Source organism: Paramisgurnus dabryanus, chromosome 10, assembly GCF_030506205.2.
Source record: "Paramisgurnus dabryanus chromosome 10, PD_genome_1.1, whole genome shotgun sequence".
Lineage (NCBI taxonomy): Eukaryota > Metazoa > Chordata > Actinopteri > Cypriniformes > Cobitidae > Paramisgurnus > Paramisgurnus dabryanus.
This window is the reverse complement of record NC_133346.1, coordinates 20,816,540-20,840,574: the sequence shown is the minus strand read 5'-3', so window position 1 is coordinate 20,840,574 and position 24,035 is coordinate 20,816,540. Positions and strand designations below refer to the sequence as shown.

The following is a 24,035-nucleotide window of genomic DNA, read 5'->3' as shown; positions in this document are numbered from 1 at the left end:
AATATGGACAGACAGACAGACAGAGACAGACAGACATATGGACAGACAAATGGACAGATAGACATATGGACAGACAGAAAGACAGAAATATGGACAAACAGACAGGTAGATGGACAGACAGACAGAGAGACAAATAGATGGACAAACAGATGGACAGACAGAAACATACAGACAGAAAGACGGACAGAGACTGATAGATAGCCAGACATACATGCAGACAGACATAGGGAAAGACAGACTGACAAATGGACAGGCAGAGACTGACAGACAGTCAGACAGAAACTAAAAGACAGACAGACAGACAGATAGAAAGTTAAATAAATAGACAGACAGAAAGATAAATAAATAGACAAACAGAAACATACAGATAGGCAGACAGAAAGAAGGGCAGGCAAAGACAGACAGAAACATATACAGACATAAAGGCAGACAGAGGCTGATAGATAGACAGAGACTGATAGATATACATATATACATACATACAGACAGACAGACAGAGACAGACAGACATAAAGATAGATAGACTCTGCCTGTCTATCTATCTATCTATCTATCTATCTATCTATCTATCTATCTATCTATCTATCTATCTATCTATCTATCTATCTATCTATCTATCTATCTATCAGACAGAAACATATACAGACAGATAGAAAGACAGACAGAGACTGATAGTTAGCCAGGCAGACATTCGTCCAGACAGAAATATGGACAGACAGACAGACATATGGACAGACAAATGGACAGACAGACATATGGACAGACAGAAACAGACAGACAGACAGAAATATGGACAGATAGACATATGGACAGACAGAAAGACAGAAATATGGACAAACAGACAGGTAGATGGACAGACAGACAGAGAGACAGATAGATGGACAAACAGATGGACAGACAGAAACATACAGACAGAAAGACGGACAGAGAATGATAGATAGCCAGACATACATGCAGACAGACATAGGGAAAGACAGACTGACAAATAGATGGACAGGCAGAGACAGACAGACAGAAACATATACAGCCGGAAGGACAGACAGAGACTGATAGATATACATATATACATACATACATACATACATACAGACAGACAGAGACAGACAGACATATAGATAGATAGATAGACTCTGCCTGTCTATCTATCTATCTATCTATCTATCTATCTATCTATCTATCTATCTATCTATCTATCTATCTATCTATCTATCTATCTATCTATCTATCTATCTATCAGACAGAAACATATACAGACAGATAGAAAGACAGACAGAGACTGATAGTTAGCCAGGCAGACATTCGTCCAGACAGAAATATGGACAGACAGACAGACAGACAGACATATGGACAGACAAATGGACAGACAGACAGAAAGACAAATGGACAGACAGACATATGGACAGACAGACATATGGACAGACAGAAACAGACAGACAGAAATATGGACAGACAGACAGGTAGATGGACAAACAGAAACATACAGACAGAGGGAAGGACAGAGACTGATAGATGCAGACAGACAAAGGTACAGACAGACTAACAAATAGATGGACAGGCAGAGACTGACAGACAGACAGATAGACAGACAGAGATTAAAAGACAGACAGACAGACAGATAGACAGACAGACAGAGATTAAAAGACAGACAGACAGACAGACAGACAGATAGAAAGTTAAATAAATAGACAGACAGAAAGATAAATAAATAGACAAACAGAAACATACAGATAGGCAGACAGAAAGAAGGGCAGGCAGAGACAGACATAAACATATACAGACATAAAGGCAGACAGAGGCTGACAGACAGACAGACAAACAGAATAGAAAGACAGACAGACAGACAGACAGATAGATAGATAGATAGATAGATAGATAGATAGACAGACAGACAGACAGACAGACAGACAGACAGACAGATAGATAGATAGATAGACAGGCAGAGACAGACAGTTGGACAGACAGAAATATATACAGCAAGACTGAAGGACAGACAGAAACTGATAGATAGCCAGGCAGACATTTGTACAGACACAAGTATGGACATTCAGAGACAGACGGATAGATAAACAAGCAGAGACAGACAGGCAGACAGACAGATAGACAGACAGAGATTAAAAGACAGACAGACAGACAGACAGATAGAAAGTTAAATAAATAGACAGACAGAAAGATAAATAAATAGACAAACAGAAACATACAGATAGGCAGACAGAAAGAAGGGCAGGCAGAGACAGACATAAACATATACAGACATAAAGGCAGACAGAGGCTGATAGATAGACAGACAGACAAACAGAATAGAAAGACAGACAGACAGACAGATAGATAGATAGATAGATAGACAGACAGACAGACAGACAGACAGACAGACAGACAGACAGACAGATAGAAGGACAGGCAGAGACTGAAAGATAGTCAGACAAACATATGGACAGACAGATCGACAAATAGATGGACAGGCAGAGACTGACAGATAGTCAGACAAACAGATGGACAGACAGAGACTAAAAGACAGACAGACAGATAGAAAGAAAGTTAAATAAATAGACAAACAGAAAGATAAATAGATAGACAGACAGAAACATACAGATAGACAGAAGGACTGACAAAGACTTATAAACAGACAGACAGATGGACTGACAGAGACAGAAAGACAGATAGAAAGTTAAATAAATAGACAGAAAGATAAATAGATGGGCAGACAGAGACTGATAGACAGACAGACAGACAGACAGACAGAAGGAAGTAGAGAGAGCTGGTAGATATCCAGACAGAAAAACAAACAGACATACAGACAGAATAAGGGGAAAAAAAACAAAGGCTGATAGACATACAGACAAACAGACAGACAAGACATTTCAATTCAATTATATAGCGCTTTTCACAATTGTTTAATTTTTCAAAGCAGCTTTACATTAATAGATGTAGGAGCAAACACAAAAAAATTGATGGACAACATAAGCAGCAGAATACAGCGGCTAAGATTAAACCGTACTAGCGAGCATAGTTAAAATGTTACGTATAGAAGAGGGTGCTAAGTTAATCCAATGTCAGCTGACCCCCTAGAGGTTGAAAAAACTCCTAGGAGAAAAAAACTTTCGGGTTTTTTAGTCAGGAGGAGAAAATCCTAGGAGTAAAAACCCTTGAGAGAGAGACAGATATAGCTGATTCTATAGAGAATATACTATATAATAGGTCAATTTTATGCTTTACAATTTTATGGGAATATATATATGGTCGTTGGTCAGACATCAGCTGGGCGTCACGTTGCAGGAAGGCCAGTAGATCAGTGGTGTGATGACCTTTACGGCAGCAGGAACTGGGTCTGTTAGTCTCATTGTCCTCGGGATCAAGGATGAAACAGGGAAAGAGAAACAAAATCCTTTTAGGGTAGGGGCTGTTCGCATGTAATGCAAGTGTCATACAGTAGTGTGGTTTAATATCAGACAGGCAGACAGACAAATAAACAGAAAGACATCTGGACAGACATACATGTGCTTCATTAATTGTACTATTCAGTCTAAGACTTTACCCACACAAAAAATTGGCTTTTAGATCCACATACCATCTACTGTAGATCATAATATGATGTCAACACCAGTCACGTAATGTGCTACCAAAACTAATAAACCATGACGCTGGGAAATTTTTGGTGCTTTAAAATAACTAACTTGAGCAGAATGAGAACATTTGGTGCAAACTATTCTTGAGCTTGTTATCGCCCATAAACAAAAGTCATTTTGCTTTTTATAGCTCCATCAAAAGCGAAACAGTGATACAGCTCCAACAGAGCATCTGATGCTGTTCACATCTCTCTGATTTGAATGTTTTGCAGAAGCATGAAAGTATTCAGTAAAATTCTCTTTATCACGGCTTCCATGCGTGACCACCTTCCAGATGCTTCGATGGCCCAGAGCCTGTGAACAGACTTTTGAGAATTATATCCCACACGTCTTGCTTCTTATCTCACAAACTCAAAGATTTTGCTCTTTAATATCTGGAGACTTTGTGGAGATGTCAATTATGTTTCAATGTGTTGCAACTATCTCAGATGTTTAATCTAAAATAAAAAACTAGGCTCAGAAAATTTGGTAAAGAAAATTAGATCCCTTTAAAAGTCTTCGCATTCAGGTGTGTTGTAGGTGTTTGAGTGTAAAGTGTCCTTTATCAGTTTGTCCTTGAGCTTTAGTTTGAAATGGTTTGTGTGTCCATGTGGGTGTTTGGGAAAATCGTTCCTTTTCTTCACTCTTCTCTATCTTGTCTCATGGCCGCAGGCATCGCACGCACAGAGAAAGACAAAGGCACGCTGTATGAATTGACCTTCCGCGGTGAACACAAACTGGAATTTCGCAGGCTGGTTCTCTTCCGGCCCTTTGGCCCACTGATGAAAGTGAAAAGTGAGCTGGTGGAGACGGCCAACATGCCTATTAACATCGTTGTTCCTTTGTCTCAGAGAGCTGACAAATTCAGACAGTTTATGCACAACTTCAGGTAATGGCTCCACCTTTATTATTTTTTCCTTCCTTTCTTTAATCTCTTCTTTTTCATTTATCGGGCACTATTTATTTCTGAAGGTTATAGACTTTTTTTACTGTTTGTTGGAAGAGATTTTTTTATGGCAAGTCCTATTATCTCCATTCATTTTTCTCTTATAAAAGTTAAAACATTTTTAGTCAAGTTTTTTTCTGTAACTATCTGTAACTATTTACACTGTCCGAAAAAATGGCCAAAATATTTACCCCAGCTGTCACTGGGGCGGTGACCTTTCAAAAAGTACACATGTGTACCTGTCAGGTATAAGTCGCTACTACTCACTTAGAAAACTTTTACTGGGACTGCACCAGCATAATTCCGCACCTTCATACATTCCTACACCCCATCCAGAACCTTACTTTCAGCAAATAAGCAGCACCTCCTGTTACTTTCACAAGGGCATTAAATCATGTTCCCACTTATTTTCCTTCACTTCTCCCTGCTGGTGAAATTATCTTCCTATTGCAATCGGGTCAGCCACATCTCTTGCAATAATAAAAAAAACTATTAAAAAAACATCTTTTCCAAAAATACTTATCATAGATATTGACAGCATTTATATCTCTTCTATCTTTTAGTTAAAACCATTTTTTTCAACAGGTATACATACAGGTACATACAGAGTGCACATTAGTACCTCAGAGATACATACTGGTACCAAAGAGTGTACATTAGTACCTCAGAGGTACATACTGGTACCAAAGAGTGCACATTAGTAGCTCAGAGGTACATACTGGTACCAAAGAGTGTACATTAGTTCCTCAGAACTACATACTGGTACCAAAGATTGTACATTAGTTCCTCAGAACTACATACTGGTACCAAAGACTGCACATTAGTAGCTCAGAGGTACATATTGGTACCAAAGAGTGTACATTAGTACCTCAGAAGTACATACTGGTACCAAAGAGTGCACATTAGTACCTCAGAGGTACATATTGGTACCAAAGAGTGTACATTAGCACCTCAGAAGTACATACAGGTACCAAAGAGTGTACATTAGTACCTCAGAACTACATACTGGTACCAAAGAGTGCACATTAGTACCTCAGAGGTACATATTGGTACCAAAGAGTGTACATTAGTACCTCTAACACATTATTACCTTTGGTACTACATACTGGTACCAAAGACTGCACATTAGTAGCTCAGAGGTACATATTGGTACCAAAGAGTGTACATTAGTACCTCAGAAGTACATACTGGTACCAAAGAGTGCACATTAGTAGCTCAGAGGTACATATTGGTACCAAATAGTGCACATTAGTACCTCAGAAGTACATACAGGTACCAAAGAGTGTACATTAGTTCCTCAGAACTACATACTGGTACCAAAGAGTGCACATTAGTACCTCAGAGGTACATATTGGTACCAAAGAGTGTACATTAGTACCTCTAACACATTAGTACCTTTGGTACTACATACGGGTACCAAAGAGTGCACATTAGTACCTCAGAGGTACATATTGGTACCAAAGAGTGTACATTAGTACCTCAGAAGTACATACTGGTACCAAAGAGTGCACATTAGTACCTCAGAGGTGCATATTGGTACCAAAGATTGTACATTAGTACCTCAGAAGTACATACTGGTACCGAAGAGTGACATTAGTACCCCAGAAGTACATACTGGTACCAAAGAGTGCACATTAGTACCTCATAGTACATACTGTACCAAAGAGTGCACATTAGTACCCCAGAGGTACATACTGGTACCAAAGAGTACACATTAGTACCTCAGAGGTACATATTGGTACCAAAGAGTGTACATTAGTACCTCAGAAGTACATACTGGTACCAAAGAGTGCACATTAGTACCTCAGAGGTACATACTGGTACCAAAGAGTGTACATTAGTTCCTCAGAACTACATATTGGTACCAAAGAGTGCACATTAGTACCTCAGAGGTACATACAGGTACCAAAGAGTGTACATTAGTTCCTCAGAACTACATACACGTACCAAAGAGTTCACATTAGTACCTCAGAGGTACATACTGGTACCAAAGAGTGCACATTTGTACCTCAGAGGTACATACTAGTACCAACGAGTGTACATTAGTTCCTCAGAACTACATATTGGTACCAAAGAGTGCACATTAGTACCCCAGAGGTACATACAGGTACCAAAGAGTGCACATTAGTACCTCAGAACTACATACTGGTATCCAAGAGTGCACATTAGTACCTCAGAACTACATACTGGTTCCAAAGAGTGCACATTAGTACCTCAGAACTACATACTGGTTCCAAAGAGTGCACATTAGCACCTCAGAACTACATACTGGTATCAAAGAGTGCACATTAGTACCCCACATGTACATACTGGTACCAAACAGTGCACATAAGTACCTAATAGTACATTCTGGTACCAAAAAGTGCACATTAATGTTCATACTGGTACCGAAGAGTGCACATTAGTACCTCATAGTACATCCTGGTACCAAAGAGTGCATATTATTTAGTACATCGTAGGTACATAATGGTACCAACAAGTGCATATTGGTACCCCTTAGGTACATACACGTACCAAAGAGTGCACATTAGTACCCCAGAGGTACATACTGGTACCAAGTGGTACATATAGGGAACTTTTAAAAACCTAAATCCCCCAGTTAGAGCTGTGGTACGTATTTTGACAATTTTTCTGTATGTAGCCTATTAAAACTATTTTACATAAAATTTCTAACTTAATAAATGCCTTTAAGCAGTGGTTATATATTAGGTGTAATTTAAACACTTTGATCTTATTATTATTTAAAAGGCCGGAGAAGTCAGTATAGAGATTTATGGTATATATATATGGTATATTATTCATCCCTATCCTTTAAAAATAATCTATTGTGGTTTTTATTGTCACCAGTGGCACATACATGACCAGCATCCTTTTCACATTTTATTTTCATGTGCTTTCTTACTCATGTTATAAATATAAGTTATATTGATTTATTAAGAAATGTTGTGTCTTAAAGCCATGTTCTTGCCCACATTGTGCTCTGATCCCATTCAACCTGCTTCTTTCAATATCCAATTATTACTTGTTTAAAAAAAAACTATGGCAAGGAACCCTCGTTTAAAGTGTCTTAGGCATAAAGAGATCAAACACAAACCATTCTCTGCATCAGACATTTAACACACATCTATGAGAATGTGTCTGCTAGAGATCTGGAAATTCACACCAGAGCTGCAGTTTTTGTATATTTGGTTTCCTGTGCCCTAGGGGGTGAAAGTGGCAAAATCTGCAATAGTGTCATCATCAGCGACCGTTTCTGTCCGAACCCACAATCATTAGCCGTTTAAAACTTAGGTAACTGTCTTTCTAGAAATAGTCACTGGGGCAGGACCCTTTTGAAATGTTTTATTATGTATAATTTAGATACAGATATGTATGCATTCAAAATGTACCTTTGAGGTTCTAATGAAAGTCTTTAGGTACAAAAGTCCTCTTTTTAAAAAGGTACCGCCTTGGTGGCAACTAAAGACCATTTTTTTCCTGACAGTGTAGGCAGCCGTCTACTGAGACAGCGTTGTAATGGAACATAATTATGCTACATAACAGCCTTAATGTTATTGAAATGCCTTTGATGACTTACAATACTTTATAGGTAGGTCATTTAGTTCATTGAACAAACTTATTTGCTCTCCCCATAATGCATTGCAGGTTTCGCTGTAGTAATGCAAAATATAAAGTTCCTCGTCAGCATCACAGTAATGATCTCTCACCTATGATTAATTAATAAGCTTTAATGAGAATCCGCCTTGGAAATCTAATGGGATAACACTGGTTTACTCGCAGACAGTTTTAAGTCAACAAAAATAGTTCACAAATGTCCCTGTTGTGTTGCACCGTCTGGGTGCTGACCTCAGTGTTTATGTGTATGGTACTTTTCCACAGAGAGGTTTGTGTGAAGCAGGACGGGCGCGTGCACCTTACCGTGGTTTACTTCGGAAAAGACCAAATGAACGAAGTCAAGGGAACATTGGAGAACACATCGAGGTAAAGCATCTTTGTTTTTGTGTGTGTGTGTGTGTGCCTGCACAAAGCAGATAGGTTTGAGGTTAAAGCTGTGAAATTGACAGGAAAGCAGCAGGTGTCGTCATAAGTTCCTTCCAGTAATCTCTGGCTCATTGCATTGTGGGTGATTCGTTTACATTCTCACCCTCTTCTTTCTGAATATCTGGACACATTGAATGCATAAATAATTCCTTTAATTTATATATCAAGCTCCGACTTCATGAATATATTAATATGCTGAACCGCTCTCTTTAATAAAAGATGATGATGATATACCGAGCAATACTTAGATCCAATGGGTCCATGGTGTGTTTCTCAAACGATATAATACAGTTAACCTGACTCGCTTTTATAAATACAGATTAGAGGTCAGAGAATCAGCACTTTTGGACTCTTATTTATACTATTATGACTCTGAGTCACCCTGACCTCCAGTCAGTGTAATAATAACAGGTCAGTTGGGATGCAGCTCGAAGGCAGATGAAATCAGCGGAGCAGTAGATTACCTGGACTTCAGCCAGACGCGGGCTGGATTGTTTCCCGCATTGCAGTGGATAACCGATATTTGTCAATTGGCTTTTTCCTTATGCAGAAACATCAAAATGCATCCAGAAACTTTCCATTGGTGGGCCATGAGAGGCTTTCCGCAAGGGTTTTTGACAAAGAGAGACATGATCGTGGTTTTAAAGCTTTCCAGAAGGGGAGGGCGGATAATCAGAGCTGTTCACGTTGCCTCTTTGGGAATTCATTGGCTGCTCGGTGGTATAGCATTCAAGGGAGCTTTATTCCTGTCGGTACTTCAGACTAAGTGGATTCCCCACAATTTCCAGAATATTCATTCTCGCAGAAAGTCTAAATCTAATTGTTTGTAATTCCCAGCAGCCCCTGGATTTCTTAAAGGCATGAAAATTGCGCAACCGTTCCCATAATCATTTCTAGTGTCCAAAAATAAGCTAATATTTCCCATGGAAGAATCTAACTCGATAAACTTAGTTTGTAAGTTATTTATCACTTGTCTTGCAAGCCCAGTTTTTGTATGCTGACTGATGAATACGCAGATCCTTCATCACTCTCTCAAATCGTCTACACGGTGAGAGGTGTAATGCAACAAAACTAGATCTGTCATGGTGCATGGCTATTAAACGTCTAAACAATAGGGTGTATTTGCTGGAAATAATAATGTCATTTTCTTTTAGCTAAAAATAAACATATTAAGGGGACAGTATTAGGGTATTTGCATCTGTGCATAACGCATTATATCATGAATAAGATGAACAATTATAAAGTAATGCATCAAACTTTTTTTGACTTTCCGTGCATAATCTTTTTGTCTTTATACAGGATATGCACAAATTATAAAGAATCTTATAGACAGTTTCAGTAGCAACAACATAAATGACTTTTGCGTCCCAAACCTAACTTCCGGTAAACTTCCACAAAGAGTCCTTCCAGACTTTATATGTAGAGTTACTGTGTAAAATTAAAGGATTTGTCAATTTTCTTAAAATAAATCCAGATAATTTACTCACCACCATGTCATCCAAAATGTTGATGTCTTTCTTTGTTCAGTCAAGAGGAAATTATGTTTTTTGAGAAAAACATTCCAGGATTTTTCTCATTTTAATGGAATTTAATGGACACCAACACGTAACACTTAACTCAACACTTAACAGTTTTTTTCAACGGAGTTTCAAACAAGGCATAAGGGTCTTATCTAACGAAACTATTGTCATTTTTGACACGAAAAATAAAAAAATATGCACTTTAAAACCACAACTTCTCGTCTGGTCCTGTGACGCCCAGCGCAACCTCACGTAATACGTCATTACATCAAGAGGTCACGGATGATGTATGCGAAACTCCGCCCCAGTGTTTACAAGTGTGTAGAAAGAGGACCGTTATGACGTTGTTGTATGTGGAATGATACTAATTCATGTCTTTGTGTCAGTATATTGTTTAAAATGATCCGCAAATATGCGTTTCATATATGTAACACGTGACCTTTTAACGTCACTACGCAATTACGTGAGGTCTCACTGGTGTGTCACACAGCTGGAGGAAGAAGAAAAGTTGTGGTTTAAAAGTGAATATTTTTTATTTTTCTTGTCAAAAATGACAATCGTTTTGCTAGATAAGACCCTTATGCCTCGTTTGGGATCATTTAGAGTCCTTTGAAACTCCATTGAAAAAAAACTGTTAAGTGTTAAGTGTTGGGGTCCATTAAAGTACATTAAAATAAGAAAAATCCTGGAATGTTTTCCTCAAAAATCATTATTTCTTCACGACTGAACAAAGAAAGACATCAACATTTTGGATGACATGGTGGTGAGAAAATTATCTGGATTTTTTTAAAGAAATTGGACTAATCCTTTAATGTATACAATGTAAGCTACAAATCCTTGAATTCTTGCCAAACCTCTCTTCACATCGGTGATCCATGCTCGCCGTCTCATCTCTTCTTTAGGAAACAAATCCTTTTTATTTTTCACAAGGTATTTGAGTAGCACTTTACAATAAGGTTCATTAGTTAACATTAGTTAATGTATTAACTAACATGAACAAACCATGAGCAATACATTTGTTAAAGTATTTATTAATCTTTGTTAAAGCAACACCAAAGAGTTTTTTTTACCTTAATATAACGTTTCCAAAAAAAGTCTCAGTGGTTCATCCACTCAAAACAGGGTGAATGGCACTTTCACATTCGCTTTGCAGCCCTCTATCGGCCAAAAACGCACTAAAGAAGTTTCCAACCGTAGGGTAATGGTCCTGTAGTTCGAGTGAAAACTACAAAAACTTGCTTTACGGCAGACCTACAATCCAATCAGAGCCAGCTATGCTGCAGTATTTACGACAGTGGTAATGAACAATTACGCTTCTAACCTGTAGGGGGAGCAAAGAGCAATAAGTCTTTAGTGTTGCTTTAATGTTAGTTAATAGCAATAAAGCTTTTACTTGTTTGTTCATGTTAGTTCACAGTGCATTAACTAACGTTAACAAGATTTTAATAAAGTATTAATAATTGTTGAAATCAACATTAACATAGATTAATAAATGCTGTATAAGTGCAGTTCATTATTAGTTCATGTTTACTAATGTAGTTAACTAATGTTAACTATTGAACCTTATTGTTAAGTGTTACCGGTATTTGTACAGTATTAGAGTTCAGTTTTGCCCCTAGCCTGGAAGTTCACTTTGGGCCAGGCGCGTAACCACAACAAAGTGTGTGCTTCTGTTTAACCGCCTTAAAACGGTTACATTTCATCACAGTTAATTGATCTTGCCCACACTCGACTACGGTATCTAACCGGTATAGTTGCTACATTGTTTTGCTGCTTGTTTGCCTGAAGTTATCTTAAACTGCGTTTTGTTTAGACCGGCACACACCAAAAGATAATAGGGGTTGAACTTTCCCTTACAATCCTGGGTAAAGTCCCTATCATCTTCGTGGTTGATTCGATTATCTTATCAGATATTTCTGTGGTGCTCAAATCTGCTCGGAAGCATGTTGAAGGTGTGAATAGGTTTTTTTCATCATGTTTGTGGTCTCTTACGTTTTGAAAATCTAATAGGATTTTGGTGTGGCCCTAGTAGCATCACTGTCAACGCCCAAATCACATCACTGGCAGTCGCTGATTGGCACAAACTAGTATTATCTTGTACATTTTATAATGCATTATTATTTGTTAGTACTTTTCACAAGTGAGAAGTGTCTGCAGGTGTTTTTATGTATAGCTTTTTGTTTGAAGGGCGTAGTATCAAGATTTCATGTTTATCACTGTTGAGGCACAATATAGAATAATGAGTGATCAGTCACATGACATATATGGCTCAGATGATTGGCTAAAAAACTGAATAGTAATAAATGGGATTTCTAATAATTAAGTATTATTACACTGAAAAAAAACTTTTTTTTATTCAATTTACTCAATTTGTTTAAGGTAAGTGGTTGCAATCAATTTATTAAAGCTACATTTAAACAAAAAAAATTTAAAAGGCCAAACAAAACAAAAAAACTTTTGTTTAAATGTAGCTTAAATAAATTGATTGCAACCACTTACCTTTAAATTAAATTAAGTAAGTAAATTAAATTAATAATTTTTTTCAGTGATATATGGTGAACCTATTGCGTACCATGCATGCTAGGCTTTGTCTGCAACATCAAATAATCTCTTTGCCTTTAAATCCAACCAGTTAATTATTACATCATCATTTTAATTAGCCGACAAAGCATTTGTTACAGCGCAAACTCCTTGATTTCACATGTTATTGAAGTGCTTATATTATAATAGCCACAAAATGTTCCCATCCAGAAAGCCTGTAGTTAAACCTCTCATATTTTGATGGATTGAGTGCAGTGTTTTGAAACAGCGTGCAGCTATAATTAACTTTGCAAATATCCGCCAGTTAATATGTGCTGTAATTCAACACCTAAAGATGTTGTGTGATGTCAGTAGCTTCAGTTTAGGCTTTCCCACACTGTAAAGAATATGCAACATCAGATTTTGCAAGTCAGTTCAACGACTTGTTGACATAACTTATAAAAACAAGTTGTATTGTTTAAGTAACATAAAAATATAATTTGATATAATTTTTACAGTGCACTATCCAGCAACTTTCTATCTTACATTATAACCAGCATATATGGCTTTTTGTTTCACAGACTAAGCACAGGCTTCTGGTTTATCTTGTTTATCATGTAAACATCGCCTGCCTCAGCTGATGTGGCATCAGTTTGCAGGGAGAAGTAAATCGATACACATGAATAATTACTGTAGTGTTCATATGAGATGGGGATGAGTGTGGGGAACACTGCATTATACACAGCTCCAGGCCAGTTTTTGTGTCAATATTGATGTAATGCGCGTATACATGATGATATAACCACCATTAAACTCCAGATAGAGGTATTATGTGACACTCGATTAGATGATTTTGTCCTATTACGTGCTTCATAGATGGTTTTTATTGCTTTATTGAGAAACGGGATTGTTATGGAAGCTGGAGAGCTTGTTTGGTTTTGAAATCCTTGCTCTGAAAGTAAAGCTTTACACGCAAAAATCTAATGGTTTGACAAATGCATGTCAAACATTTGACTATACAATGTACGGTGATATGGTGCACGAGAGTTTGATACTGCACAACGGCCTAAAGCTATAAAGTGGAGTGGAAAATTGCAATGACTCAACGGATGGTATGAAGGTTATCATAGACGCTTCCCAGCCATTGAAAACAAACCACTATCACACACACACACACAAAAAAAAAATCTGGAGTTTTTCTTACAGTGCCACACATGCTTTTGCAATGAAGCGCTTCAGGCTTTATTCCAAATCCGTTCTACTAATGCGACTAAAATAAAATCCTGTTCCCCTGCTATGAGTAGCTGCTCTAAATCTGTACAGGCAAACGGCTTTTGAACATATTTTGCCATTTATGTCCATACTTCTGTTAAAGGTATTTATTTAACAGTAGACAACTACCAAGGGTGACAACAGTGGGCTATGAATCTGTTTTATCTTTGTCAGATGCACTATATTATGCATTGGTCTAATAGGATCACCACACACAGCTTTATTGATGTATTTTAAACCTTTATCCAAAGAGACTTGCATAAAATGTTTATTCCATAATGCATTTGTGGGTAACTGTACAAGAGCACGAACATGCACTTTTCTTGTGTTTACAAGGTTGTGGGTCCAGCATTTTATTGTTTGTAGATGACTCCCATCTTTTATGACTTTCTGTGTCCTTATTAAAAGTAAAATACCAATACTGAAGCCAATTTACATAGAGGAAAATTAGGTTTCAGAGCAGCAAAGCATGAAAGACCTGTAACCCTCTGTTTTTTTAAATGCGATGTAAACAACAGGGAATTAATACAACTGTTTTTTTTTAGTTTTATTAGTAGGTGGCGCTTGTTACAGCTCTATTGCTAGTGATCATAGAAGCAGAAGAAATGAACCATATCCAAATTGACAAATAACTCATCCTACACTGCTTGTGTTACGGACATAAATTATACCCCCAAATTGTGCCCTTCGTTACAAATGCTGTTTCCTTACTGTTCTCATCTGGTGGAGGATAAAACAGTTGAAAAAATAAAATTTCATGATTCAAATCATGATAACATCATTTACATGAAAAAGGGAACACAGTCATAAATTGCGCAAATTGAAACTGCAAATTAACAATACTATAACACGTTTGAGTCAGCTAAGTCAATTTGAGTTCATTCAATAGCAAAAAATGTTTTAGTCAACTAAGTTGAATTAACTGAAAATATTAAAGGGACACTCCACTTTTTTTGAAAATAGGCTTATTTTGAATCTCCCCTAGAGTTAAACTGATTTTTACAGTTTTGGAATCTATTCAGCTGATCTCCGGGTCTGGCGGTACCACTTTTAGCATAGCTTAGCACAATCCATTGAATCTGATTAGGCCATTTAGCATCACACTCAAAAATGGCCGCTAAAATAGTTCCCTGCTTGTTGAAAGTTACCAAGGGGACTAGTTTCGGGCGCTGCATAATATCATTGCACCTCTTGCAGCCATGGTACGGCAGCAGAGTCCTTGATTATTACGCCAAAATGAAGCCATATCTACCTAAAAAAACACAACTTTTAATTTTCTGTCGGTCTTAGTACAAGAAGAGTCAAGTTTTAAATGGGAACAATATCAAAAATCTTTGGTTCTTTTTGAGCGCGATGCTAATGGTCTAATCAGATTCAATGGATTATGCTAAGCTATGCTAAAAGTGCTAGCGCAAGACCCGGAGATCAACTGAATGAATTCCAAAACGGTAAATATCAAAAGTTTAACTCTAGGGAAGCTTGAAAATGAGCGTATTTTTTTAAAAAAAGTGGATTGTTGCTTTAAGGCAACCAGCCAGGTAACCTAAGTTCAACCAACAAATCTTTTTTATAGTGTCTGGGAATAAGTCAATTTCGTAAAAGCTCACATATATTGCAAATAAGTTTTAATGCTCATGTGAGGTGGTCATTCAAAAATAAAGGAATATATTGCAAAACTTAAATGGAAGCAAATTAACAGGTCACATGTTATGCGTTTATTATTCTTTAAAGATGCATAATCACGTACTGAAATCTCCCAGAAACTTCTCATATGTGGCTGCTCCCAAATATAAGATTAAGATTAATTAAGTCAATTAAGAGCATAAAAAACTTTTTCCCTATGAGGTTTTATGTTAATCAGTAATACCACGAGTATCCACTAGATGACACACTTTTTATTAACAACTGAAGCAAAAAAATGATTTACTAATTTTAAACTCTGTGTATGTTTAAATAATCATTCGGAATCGGATCTCTAAGAAAATTCCTTCACAATAATGCAATTATTTCAGCTTTTTGCTACATTTTTTATATTTTTTTAAGAAAAATACCAATATTTAAGAGGTTCTAAGCAGAGCAAAAAATATAGGATTTTTTCCGTTTTGTTGTTTGTTTGTTTGTTTGTTTGAAAGAGGGTCTGTTCTTTCATTAGATATATTTGTATGTTTATATATTTATAAAAAAAAATTCCTGGAAGACATTTGGTTAAAAAAATGCTGCTGATGGGCAACTCTTCAAAAATGGCTGGGGGAAATGAGTTAATGCTTGGATAATATCCCTGCATTTTTCTTCAATTAAAAATAATGGCTAGTGCAGTGGCTACAATATACGTAAACCTACCAACATCCCTCACCATGATTTATGGAATGAGTTATCACGAGAAAAAAAAATTCTTTGATCACATAACATAATGGAAACATCACCATTTTGAAATCTGTCATTAGAAAACATCTCAAAAGTTTTGCGCAAATCAGTAATGGAAACCAAGCTACTGTACATATGACTAGAATATCATAAACTTAAAGTGGGCTGTTTCAATTCGGGCTAGTATCCCAGCAAGCAATTTTGTGTTTAAAAGACATCTAATAGCCATCCAAACACAACCCAAACGTCTAAACTAAAACAAGGCAAAATTTAGGAAGTCAGTGAAAATTTAGTATGCGGCTAACCATAACACAAAAGTGAATCAATAACTCCTTGTAATCACGGTTGACTTTGCTTACATGATAAAAGATCATACATCTCATAAGTTATTTTGAAAAAAGCCAAATTAAAGTTTATTTTGGCTAGAAGTGGGTTACTCCTAGCCAGACTACTGTATATGGGATCTATCCGCTTGTTAAGTCTGACGTCATGCAGCGGTTCCAAGTCCAACCGATCTCAAATGCCATAGGGAAATAGCCAAAATATTATACACTTGGAGGCCCATCATAATGCAAAACTACCAAATAAAGTCCTTATTTTTATTTCCATAAAAAAATCCGAGATGAGCAAACATGTACTGTATTAAGACTGCAGTGTACACAGTTTATAAAATTATCACTTAAATGTGTAATATGAATAAATAGTGCTCATAAACAACGGTTTAAATGATATTTTAATAATATTGAAATGAGTGGAAGCTTGAACCCAGAAAAAGTATTGCTAACGTTATAGTTAACCTAGACACTGAAATGATGACTATTTCTTGCCAGGATTAACAGTAACACTTTTCATCAAACCTTAGTTCTTTCAAAAAAGAAAAACATGAAATTACTTCTCCATTGTGAACAGGTGTGATTAACACCTAGGTGCCAAATGATCAGTCATTCAATAGGCTCCTCTTATAAAAGCTGTATAGATATAATGGCAGATACTATCCAGGTCTTGTCTGTCTGCATTTTGCTGTCATATATCACCTTGGCTTTGCACACGTACTTTAATCATCTATATAATATGTGTGTGTGTGTGGCTGATTGTATTCACAGTCACATACAAACCCTGCTCTGGCTGCAGATGTGATTTATTTCCCCTATCCACGAGGACCGATGCACCTCACGCTATGAAATCCACACCTGCTATCAATCACGGCACATCTTCCTATTCTGTCACAAACAACTCCATTTATCTCCAAAACAGACGCCAAAACATAACGAATGTCGCTGCTGAGAAAACACAATCAGGCAAACATTAGCCAAATGTCACCCGTGTGATTTCCTTTGGGTGACAGCTGGGCTCCAACCTCATCACCATATGCATAATCCCAAAAATATACCAAACTTTCAAAGAGACCGAAGGCGATACTTTACTTCCTGTAGCTTCAATGTCTCCTGAATGGATCTCTTGGTATAGAAAGTCATTTTCTTGCATCTGTTTCTGCAGGGAGCTGAACTTTCGTAACTTCACACTGATTCAGCTGAATGAAGAGTTTTCTAGGGGTCGAGGGCTGGACGTGGGCGCTCGCGCTTGGAAGGGAGGGAACGTCCTGCTCTTCTTCTGTGATGTGGACATCTTCTTCACAGCCGACTTCCTGAATACATGCCGTCTGAATGCCCAACCTGGTAAGGGGGAAAACTATTAGGGGTGTGATGAGACACAATATTGGGTTCACGAGACAGAGAAGAGACCGTGATAAAATATATCAAACTGAAATCACATCATTTTGAAATGTTTTAATTAATCTAGGACTGTCCCCAACAATTAGTTTGGTAATTGATAATTAAGTAATTCGATTTTTTTTGTAATAAAAATAGACCTAAGTGAGCAATAACCTTTAAATGGCAATAATAATTGATTAAAAAAGTAAACACATTGTTTTATTTAACCAAAACATTAAAGGGGACATTTCACAAGACTTTTTTAAGATGTCAAATAAGTCTTTGGTGTCCCCAGAGTATGCATTTGAATTTTTAGGTCAAAATATCATACAGATAATTTATTATAGCATGTTAAAATTGTCACTTTGTAGGTGTGTCATTTAAAATGCAAATGAGCTGATCTCTGTACTAAATGGCAGTGGAGTGGTTGGATAGCGCAGATTAAGGGGTGGTATTATCCCCTTCTGACATCACAAGGGGAGCCAAATTTCAATGACTTATTTTTTCACATGCTTGTGAAGAATGGTTTATTCATAGGCTATTACTCACATTTTCTAGGCTGATAAAAGCACTGGAGACCCAATTATAGCACTTTAACATGGAAAAAGTCAGATTTTCATGATATGTCCTCTTCAATATATAGGCTAATGCAATAAAAAGCATTTAAATCCATTTAAATCTTTAATAATTCTTTACAATATAAATGATATAGCCACTGTAATTCTTGAGCAAGAACGTGCAGATATTAAATAATGTAAACTCAGAGTGAGGGTTTAATCTGCTGAGACACTTCTCACGTTCATGATTTATGTCAACTATTGAAGTCAATGTGAAATCAGATTTCTCATCATTAGATTATGAGACTTTAACCTGGATTTCACAGATAGGTTCACAAATAGTTATAAAGTACTTCACCTGTATTGAACTGTTTTTTATTTCAAGGCTTGTGATCAATTTGTTTTACCTCGTCACAGGAAAGAAAGTGTTTTATCCGGTCCTCTTCAGTCAATATAACCCAGCTGTAATCTACGGCGGTCACGATCACATTCCCCCCGTGGAACAGCAGCTGGTAATGCAAGTCATTTTCATAAAGAGATTAAATTGGTTCATCGAGTTTGATGTGATTACTGTACGTGCAGAACTGAACAACAGTCATTACAAACAGTTGCCATTGATATTCTGAACGTGTACAGATCTTGTTGAAGTGTGAAAATAACACTGAAAACTTTAGACGTAAGGTCAATTACAAAAGATGACTTTTGGGTTTAAACTTGTGTGCTTTCTTGCAGATTATTAAGAAAGACACTGGGTTTTGGAGGGATTTCGGCTTTGGGATGACCTGCCAATACAGATCAGACTTTATCAATATAGGTAAACTTATTGTTTAATTTTCCCCAATTTTTCAAATTGATGTAGATGTGGTAGCTGTGATAAGCATTATTTAACAAATAAAAAAAATAAAGGGTAACACTTTTCTTGAAGGGGTGTACATAAGACTGACATGACACCTTCATAATCATGCATGACATGTGTCGTGCACATAAAGGAGATTTTATGCACATTTATGGCAACTGTCAATAAGTGTCATTTAATCAGTAATGTCATTTGTAATGCAAAGATGACATTGTTTCAGATGTCATTTAATCAGTTAATGTCTTTGACTTAAACCAATATCATAACTTTAATCTGTCATAAACATGACATACTGTAGCAAAATAATAATCAAACTTAAGAAACTACCTAGCGTTATGGGTTAACATTACATTAGACTGTCATTTAAATTTCATTAAGTGATTTTTTTTTCATTAAGTGATAGTACTATGTCAAATAATTTTACATGTTTTCATTTCATTTTAGGTTAATTGGTCTCCAAATTTAATAAATATACTTTTATAAATTTTAAATATTATTATTATTATTGAATGATTGATTTTATTTGTTAAACACATGGATTTTTAACACTTAATGACATTTTAATGACAAATTATATTTGCACCACTGTAATTGAGGTCAAGAAAAATATTCATGACGCTGTTATAAAACTATATGACAGAGTATTAATACTTAATGACATTTTAATGACAAATTATATTTGTATCACTGGTAAAAGTGGTCAGTTATATTGTCTTCATAATGTCAAGTTGTCATAACAAAGACATCTCAAACAATGTCATCTTTGCATTAAAAATGACATAATTGACAAATGACACTTAATGACAGTGGTCATTAACCTGCATAAAATCTACTTCATGTTCATAGCACATGTCATGTCATGATCATGAACACCTCTTCAAGTAAAGTGTTGCCAAATAAGGTGTGTAACATTTGCTGCAATGTTCATTCTGACCTTTTAAACTATAAGCTAACTTAAAGGTGCAATGTGGGACTTTTTGAAGGATTTATTGACAGAAATATAATATAATATAATATACATATCTACAGTGTGGGATTTATCCCTACCTTGTCTCAGATGATGGCATGTTTGTCCTGTGGCAACTACCGTAGCTTCTCTTTGTGTTTTAAAATTGAGGTTGGTTGCAATTTGCAATCTCACCTCTAGATGCTGCTAAAACCCCACACTGGATCTTTAAGATTTAGTTTCATTTTTGCATAATTTTAAAAATATAAAAGCACTTCAACCTTATTTGTTTGTATGCAGAAGTCAAATAGCATGAATCATTGAATGCTATACTGTAAAAAAAATTGTTGGTTCAACTTAAAAAAGTAAGTTACCTGGTTGCCTTAAAATTTTGAGTTCATGCAACTTTGAGAAAAATATTTGACATCAAATTTTTACACTTTAAACTTTTTTGAGCCAACTAATATTTTTAAGTAAAATTAACTCAAAATTTTAAAGCAACAGGTAACTTACTTTTTTAAGTTGAACCAGCAAATAATTTTTACATTGTAAGAGCATTCTATTAAAACATGTACTTCCTGGAGTGTATACTATAATAAACATTCTGAGGCATAAACATTCAAAATTCAAGATCAGGCCCTGTTGTTATACTGTACATGTTCAGACAAGTAATTGATAAAGTCATGGGAACCATCTGATTCTCACAGAACAAGATCTCTATTCAGAATACATTTCAGGAAGTGCATATAATGCAGACAGACTACGCAGTAAGGGGCGGTACCCTTTTAAAAAAGTACACTGTACCTATTAGTACCTTAAAAGTACATATTGGTACAAAATCTATACAAAAAGGACCTTTTCAAAGGGTACTGTATAAGTGACAGCTTTTATACCTATTTTTCCAAGAGTGCATATGGTGCCTGCAACGAAAATAATATTTCATGACTATAAGAGAAGATATGTAAGAGAGATTAATTTTTTATATCATGACTAGAACAATTTGAGCACCACACCACTGTTTCAGGGTTTTAGCTTGAATCAACACCCTTTAAACTCCTTTTGACCTCTTCGATTATCTTATGTTCTTTCAGGTGGTTTCGATGTAGACATTAAAGGCTGGGGTGGTGAGGACGTTCACCTGTACAGGAAATACCTCCACAGCAATCTGCTAGTAGTTCGTGCACCATCGCGCGGCCTCTTCCATCTGTGGCACGAGAAGAGATGTGCGGACGAGTTGCCTCCAGATCAGTACAAGATGTGCATGCAGTCAAAAGCAATGAACGAAGCCTCGCACGGGCAGCTCGGCATGCTGCTCTTCCGGCACGAGATCGAGGCGCATCTCCGAAAACAAAAACAGAGAAGCGGAGCCAAAAAAGCTTGAAGCTTGTTACCTCTCATGTTGCATTTAAAACAAGTTTTTAGCATGTGGCTCACTCAGGCATGTGATCAGCCAAGGACAAAAAAGAAGGAAGGCTTTTGGAAAATAATACTAAAAAAAGAAAATAAATCAAATATGCAAAATTTACACAAGTCATCCCCACAAGGTCAACAAATACTGAAATCCGTATTTATGTGGAAAAATCACATCCCTGCTGGAATAGTTTACCCTTAAACTCAACTTTTGGCATTGTTAAGTTACTACAATGTTCCAAACTCCAATGTTCCAATGTTCCAAACTCAACTCCGTATGAGTTTGGGTTACAAGCTGTGAATTTCCTGACTGCTGTTTGCCATGTAATGAACAAGTCAACTCAAATTTCAGTTTGTTCCCGACACTAAGCTATTGTGTGGCTTTAGAAATATAGTACACAATTCATAACCACCATTTGAATTGTACGTTTATGGAACTTTTTTGAAACCAGACCTTCCCAATCCCCATTCACTTTCATTAAATCACTACCAAATTAAATTCATCTTCACTGAAGAAATTACAACAGGATTTCTATTTTTGGGTGAACTATTGCTTTAAATCATACAGTTTTGGTAAGACCGCACAAACGCACACACATTTGCAAACCCAAACACTGAGATAACTAAAAGAGACGCCACAGGAAGAGAGCAACAGACAGACAGACATTCCCTAAAGACAACATAAGCGTGGGTGTGCAGAACATGACCTTCAAGTCTGCATGGTGTCTTTTATGTGTTATAAAATGATCTGCAGTATTATCTAGATACAGCACATGATGTAGTTTTTAATGCACTTGTGCACTTCAGAGAGAAATCTCACATGGTAAGCACGTTATGCTGATAATTTTTCAATAGTGCTGAATGTACTAAATATAAATGAAATTTAGAAGAGACGTGTGAGTGTTGTAACACATTTAGTTTCAAACATTGTAACATTGTTTTTTTTACATTGTGTCTTAAATGTTTATTTTCGTTTTGAGTATCTTTGAGTAAAAATGTGCAAAAATCTTCTAATATCTGTAAACTTTGTAAATTATTGGAGTCATTATGTTTACATTTGCTACCAACACTCATTTTTCCAAAAGTGAAAGAGACATTTTAATTGTATTATATATTAAAAACAGCAAACAAATTGGAAATAATTATGCAACAAAAACACAAATTATAGGCAAAATAATATAGCAAAATAATGTTACTCTCAAAATTGAAGTAAATATATACACTTTCTCACTTTTAAGTGTTACAAAACTCCCTGGTCTTTTTCTACCTCATGCTAGCACTAAAATAGCGTACAATCAAACTAAAATTATATTTTAATTCTCTATTAATGAGATAGGATTGCTAAGAAATGCATATCAGGGGGACTTTTATGTCTTACATGTTTTACACTAGAACATTCTTAAAAAATAAATATTCATTTTGGATTTGAGTCCAAAAATGCAAAGAAAGAAAGTATAGAATAGAGAATGCTGTATTGCTTTGTTGACATATAATAGATGGTATTGAACTTTAGATCAGTTAGAGAAATACTAAGGGGCTTAAAATGACGACGAGTGGTTCAAAGAACTACAATTTCTTTCGTTTAGAAGTTATTTTTTATGTTGTAGTGCCACCTAGTGGTTAATTACATTATAATCTTGCAGGGAACTTAACAAAATAAACTATAATACACCACAAGCATTGGATATCAAATTCTGATTTTTAATTTTTGAACATCTCACGTATTGTAATGTTTTATTTGTTTTGTATAGCAAAGACTCTTGCATTGCAGAGTTAAACATGTAATCTATGTATTCTATGAGAGTTTATTTAGACTTATATTTGTGCATAAATTATCTCCAGATAATTTTAGACTTCAGAGGTTTTTGAAGTTCAGCTTGATGTCAGATCAAGGTGCACTTCAGGTGCAAAGCACACTGATTTTCATCTACGGTAGAGCAATGTAGAATAGTTGTAGAATAATGATTATTTATTGGGGCACAGTGTGCCTTTAATGTATGACCTTTTTACTCCCTAACGTGCTATGATATGTATATTCTTTTAAATAATATCAGACTTATTTTCTCTGATGATTTGTTGTAAATTAAAATCATTATGTTTTTTATTTTTAAGACGAAACAAAATAAAGTGAAGCAAAAGTGTGACACTGCTTTTCATACGTATCCATTTATTTCAAGTGTTAAAGGGAACATATTATGAAAATCAGACTTTTTCCATGTTAAAGTGCTAACATTGGGTCCCCAGTGCTTCTATCAACCTAGAAAATGTGAAAAAGATCAACCCAGTAAC

At 36.1% G+C, this 24,035-nt stretch overlaps 1 protein-coding gene across 2 annotated transcripts in view; it reads left to right on the top strand.

Moving 5' to 3' along the window:
• csgalnact1a (chondroitin sulfate N-acetylgalactosaminyltransferase 1a) overlaps positions 1-23,890 on the top strand; it is a 40,558-nt gene extending 16,668 nt beyond the window's left edge. For both annotated transcript variants that reach the window (XM_065290391.1, XM_065290392.2), the window contains 6 exons: positions 4,275-4,491; positions 8,428-8,529; positions 17,763-17,941; positions 18,952-19,046; positions 19,267-19,348; positions 21,428-23,890. In XM_065290391.1, coding sequence (XP_065146463.1) covers positions 4,275-4,491; positions 8,428-8,529; positions 17,763-17,941; positions 18,952-19,046; positions 19,267-19,348; positions 21,428-21,717 — 965 coding nt within the window. In that variant the 3' untranslated portion in view covers positions 21,718-23,890. The remainder of the gene's footprint in view (positions 1-4,274; positions 4,492-8,427; positions 8,530-17,762; positions 17,942-18,951; positions 19,047-19,266; positions 19,349-21,427) is intronic.
• The last annotated feature ends 145 nt before the right edge of the window (positions 23,891-24,035 follow it).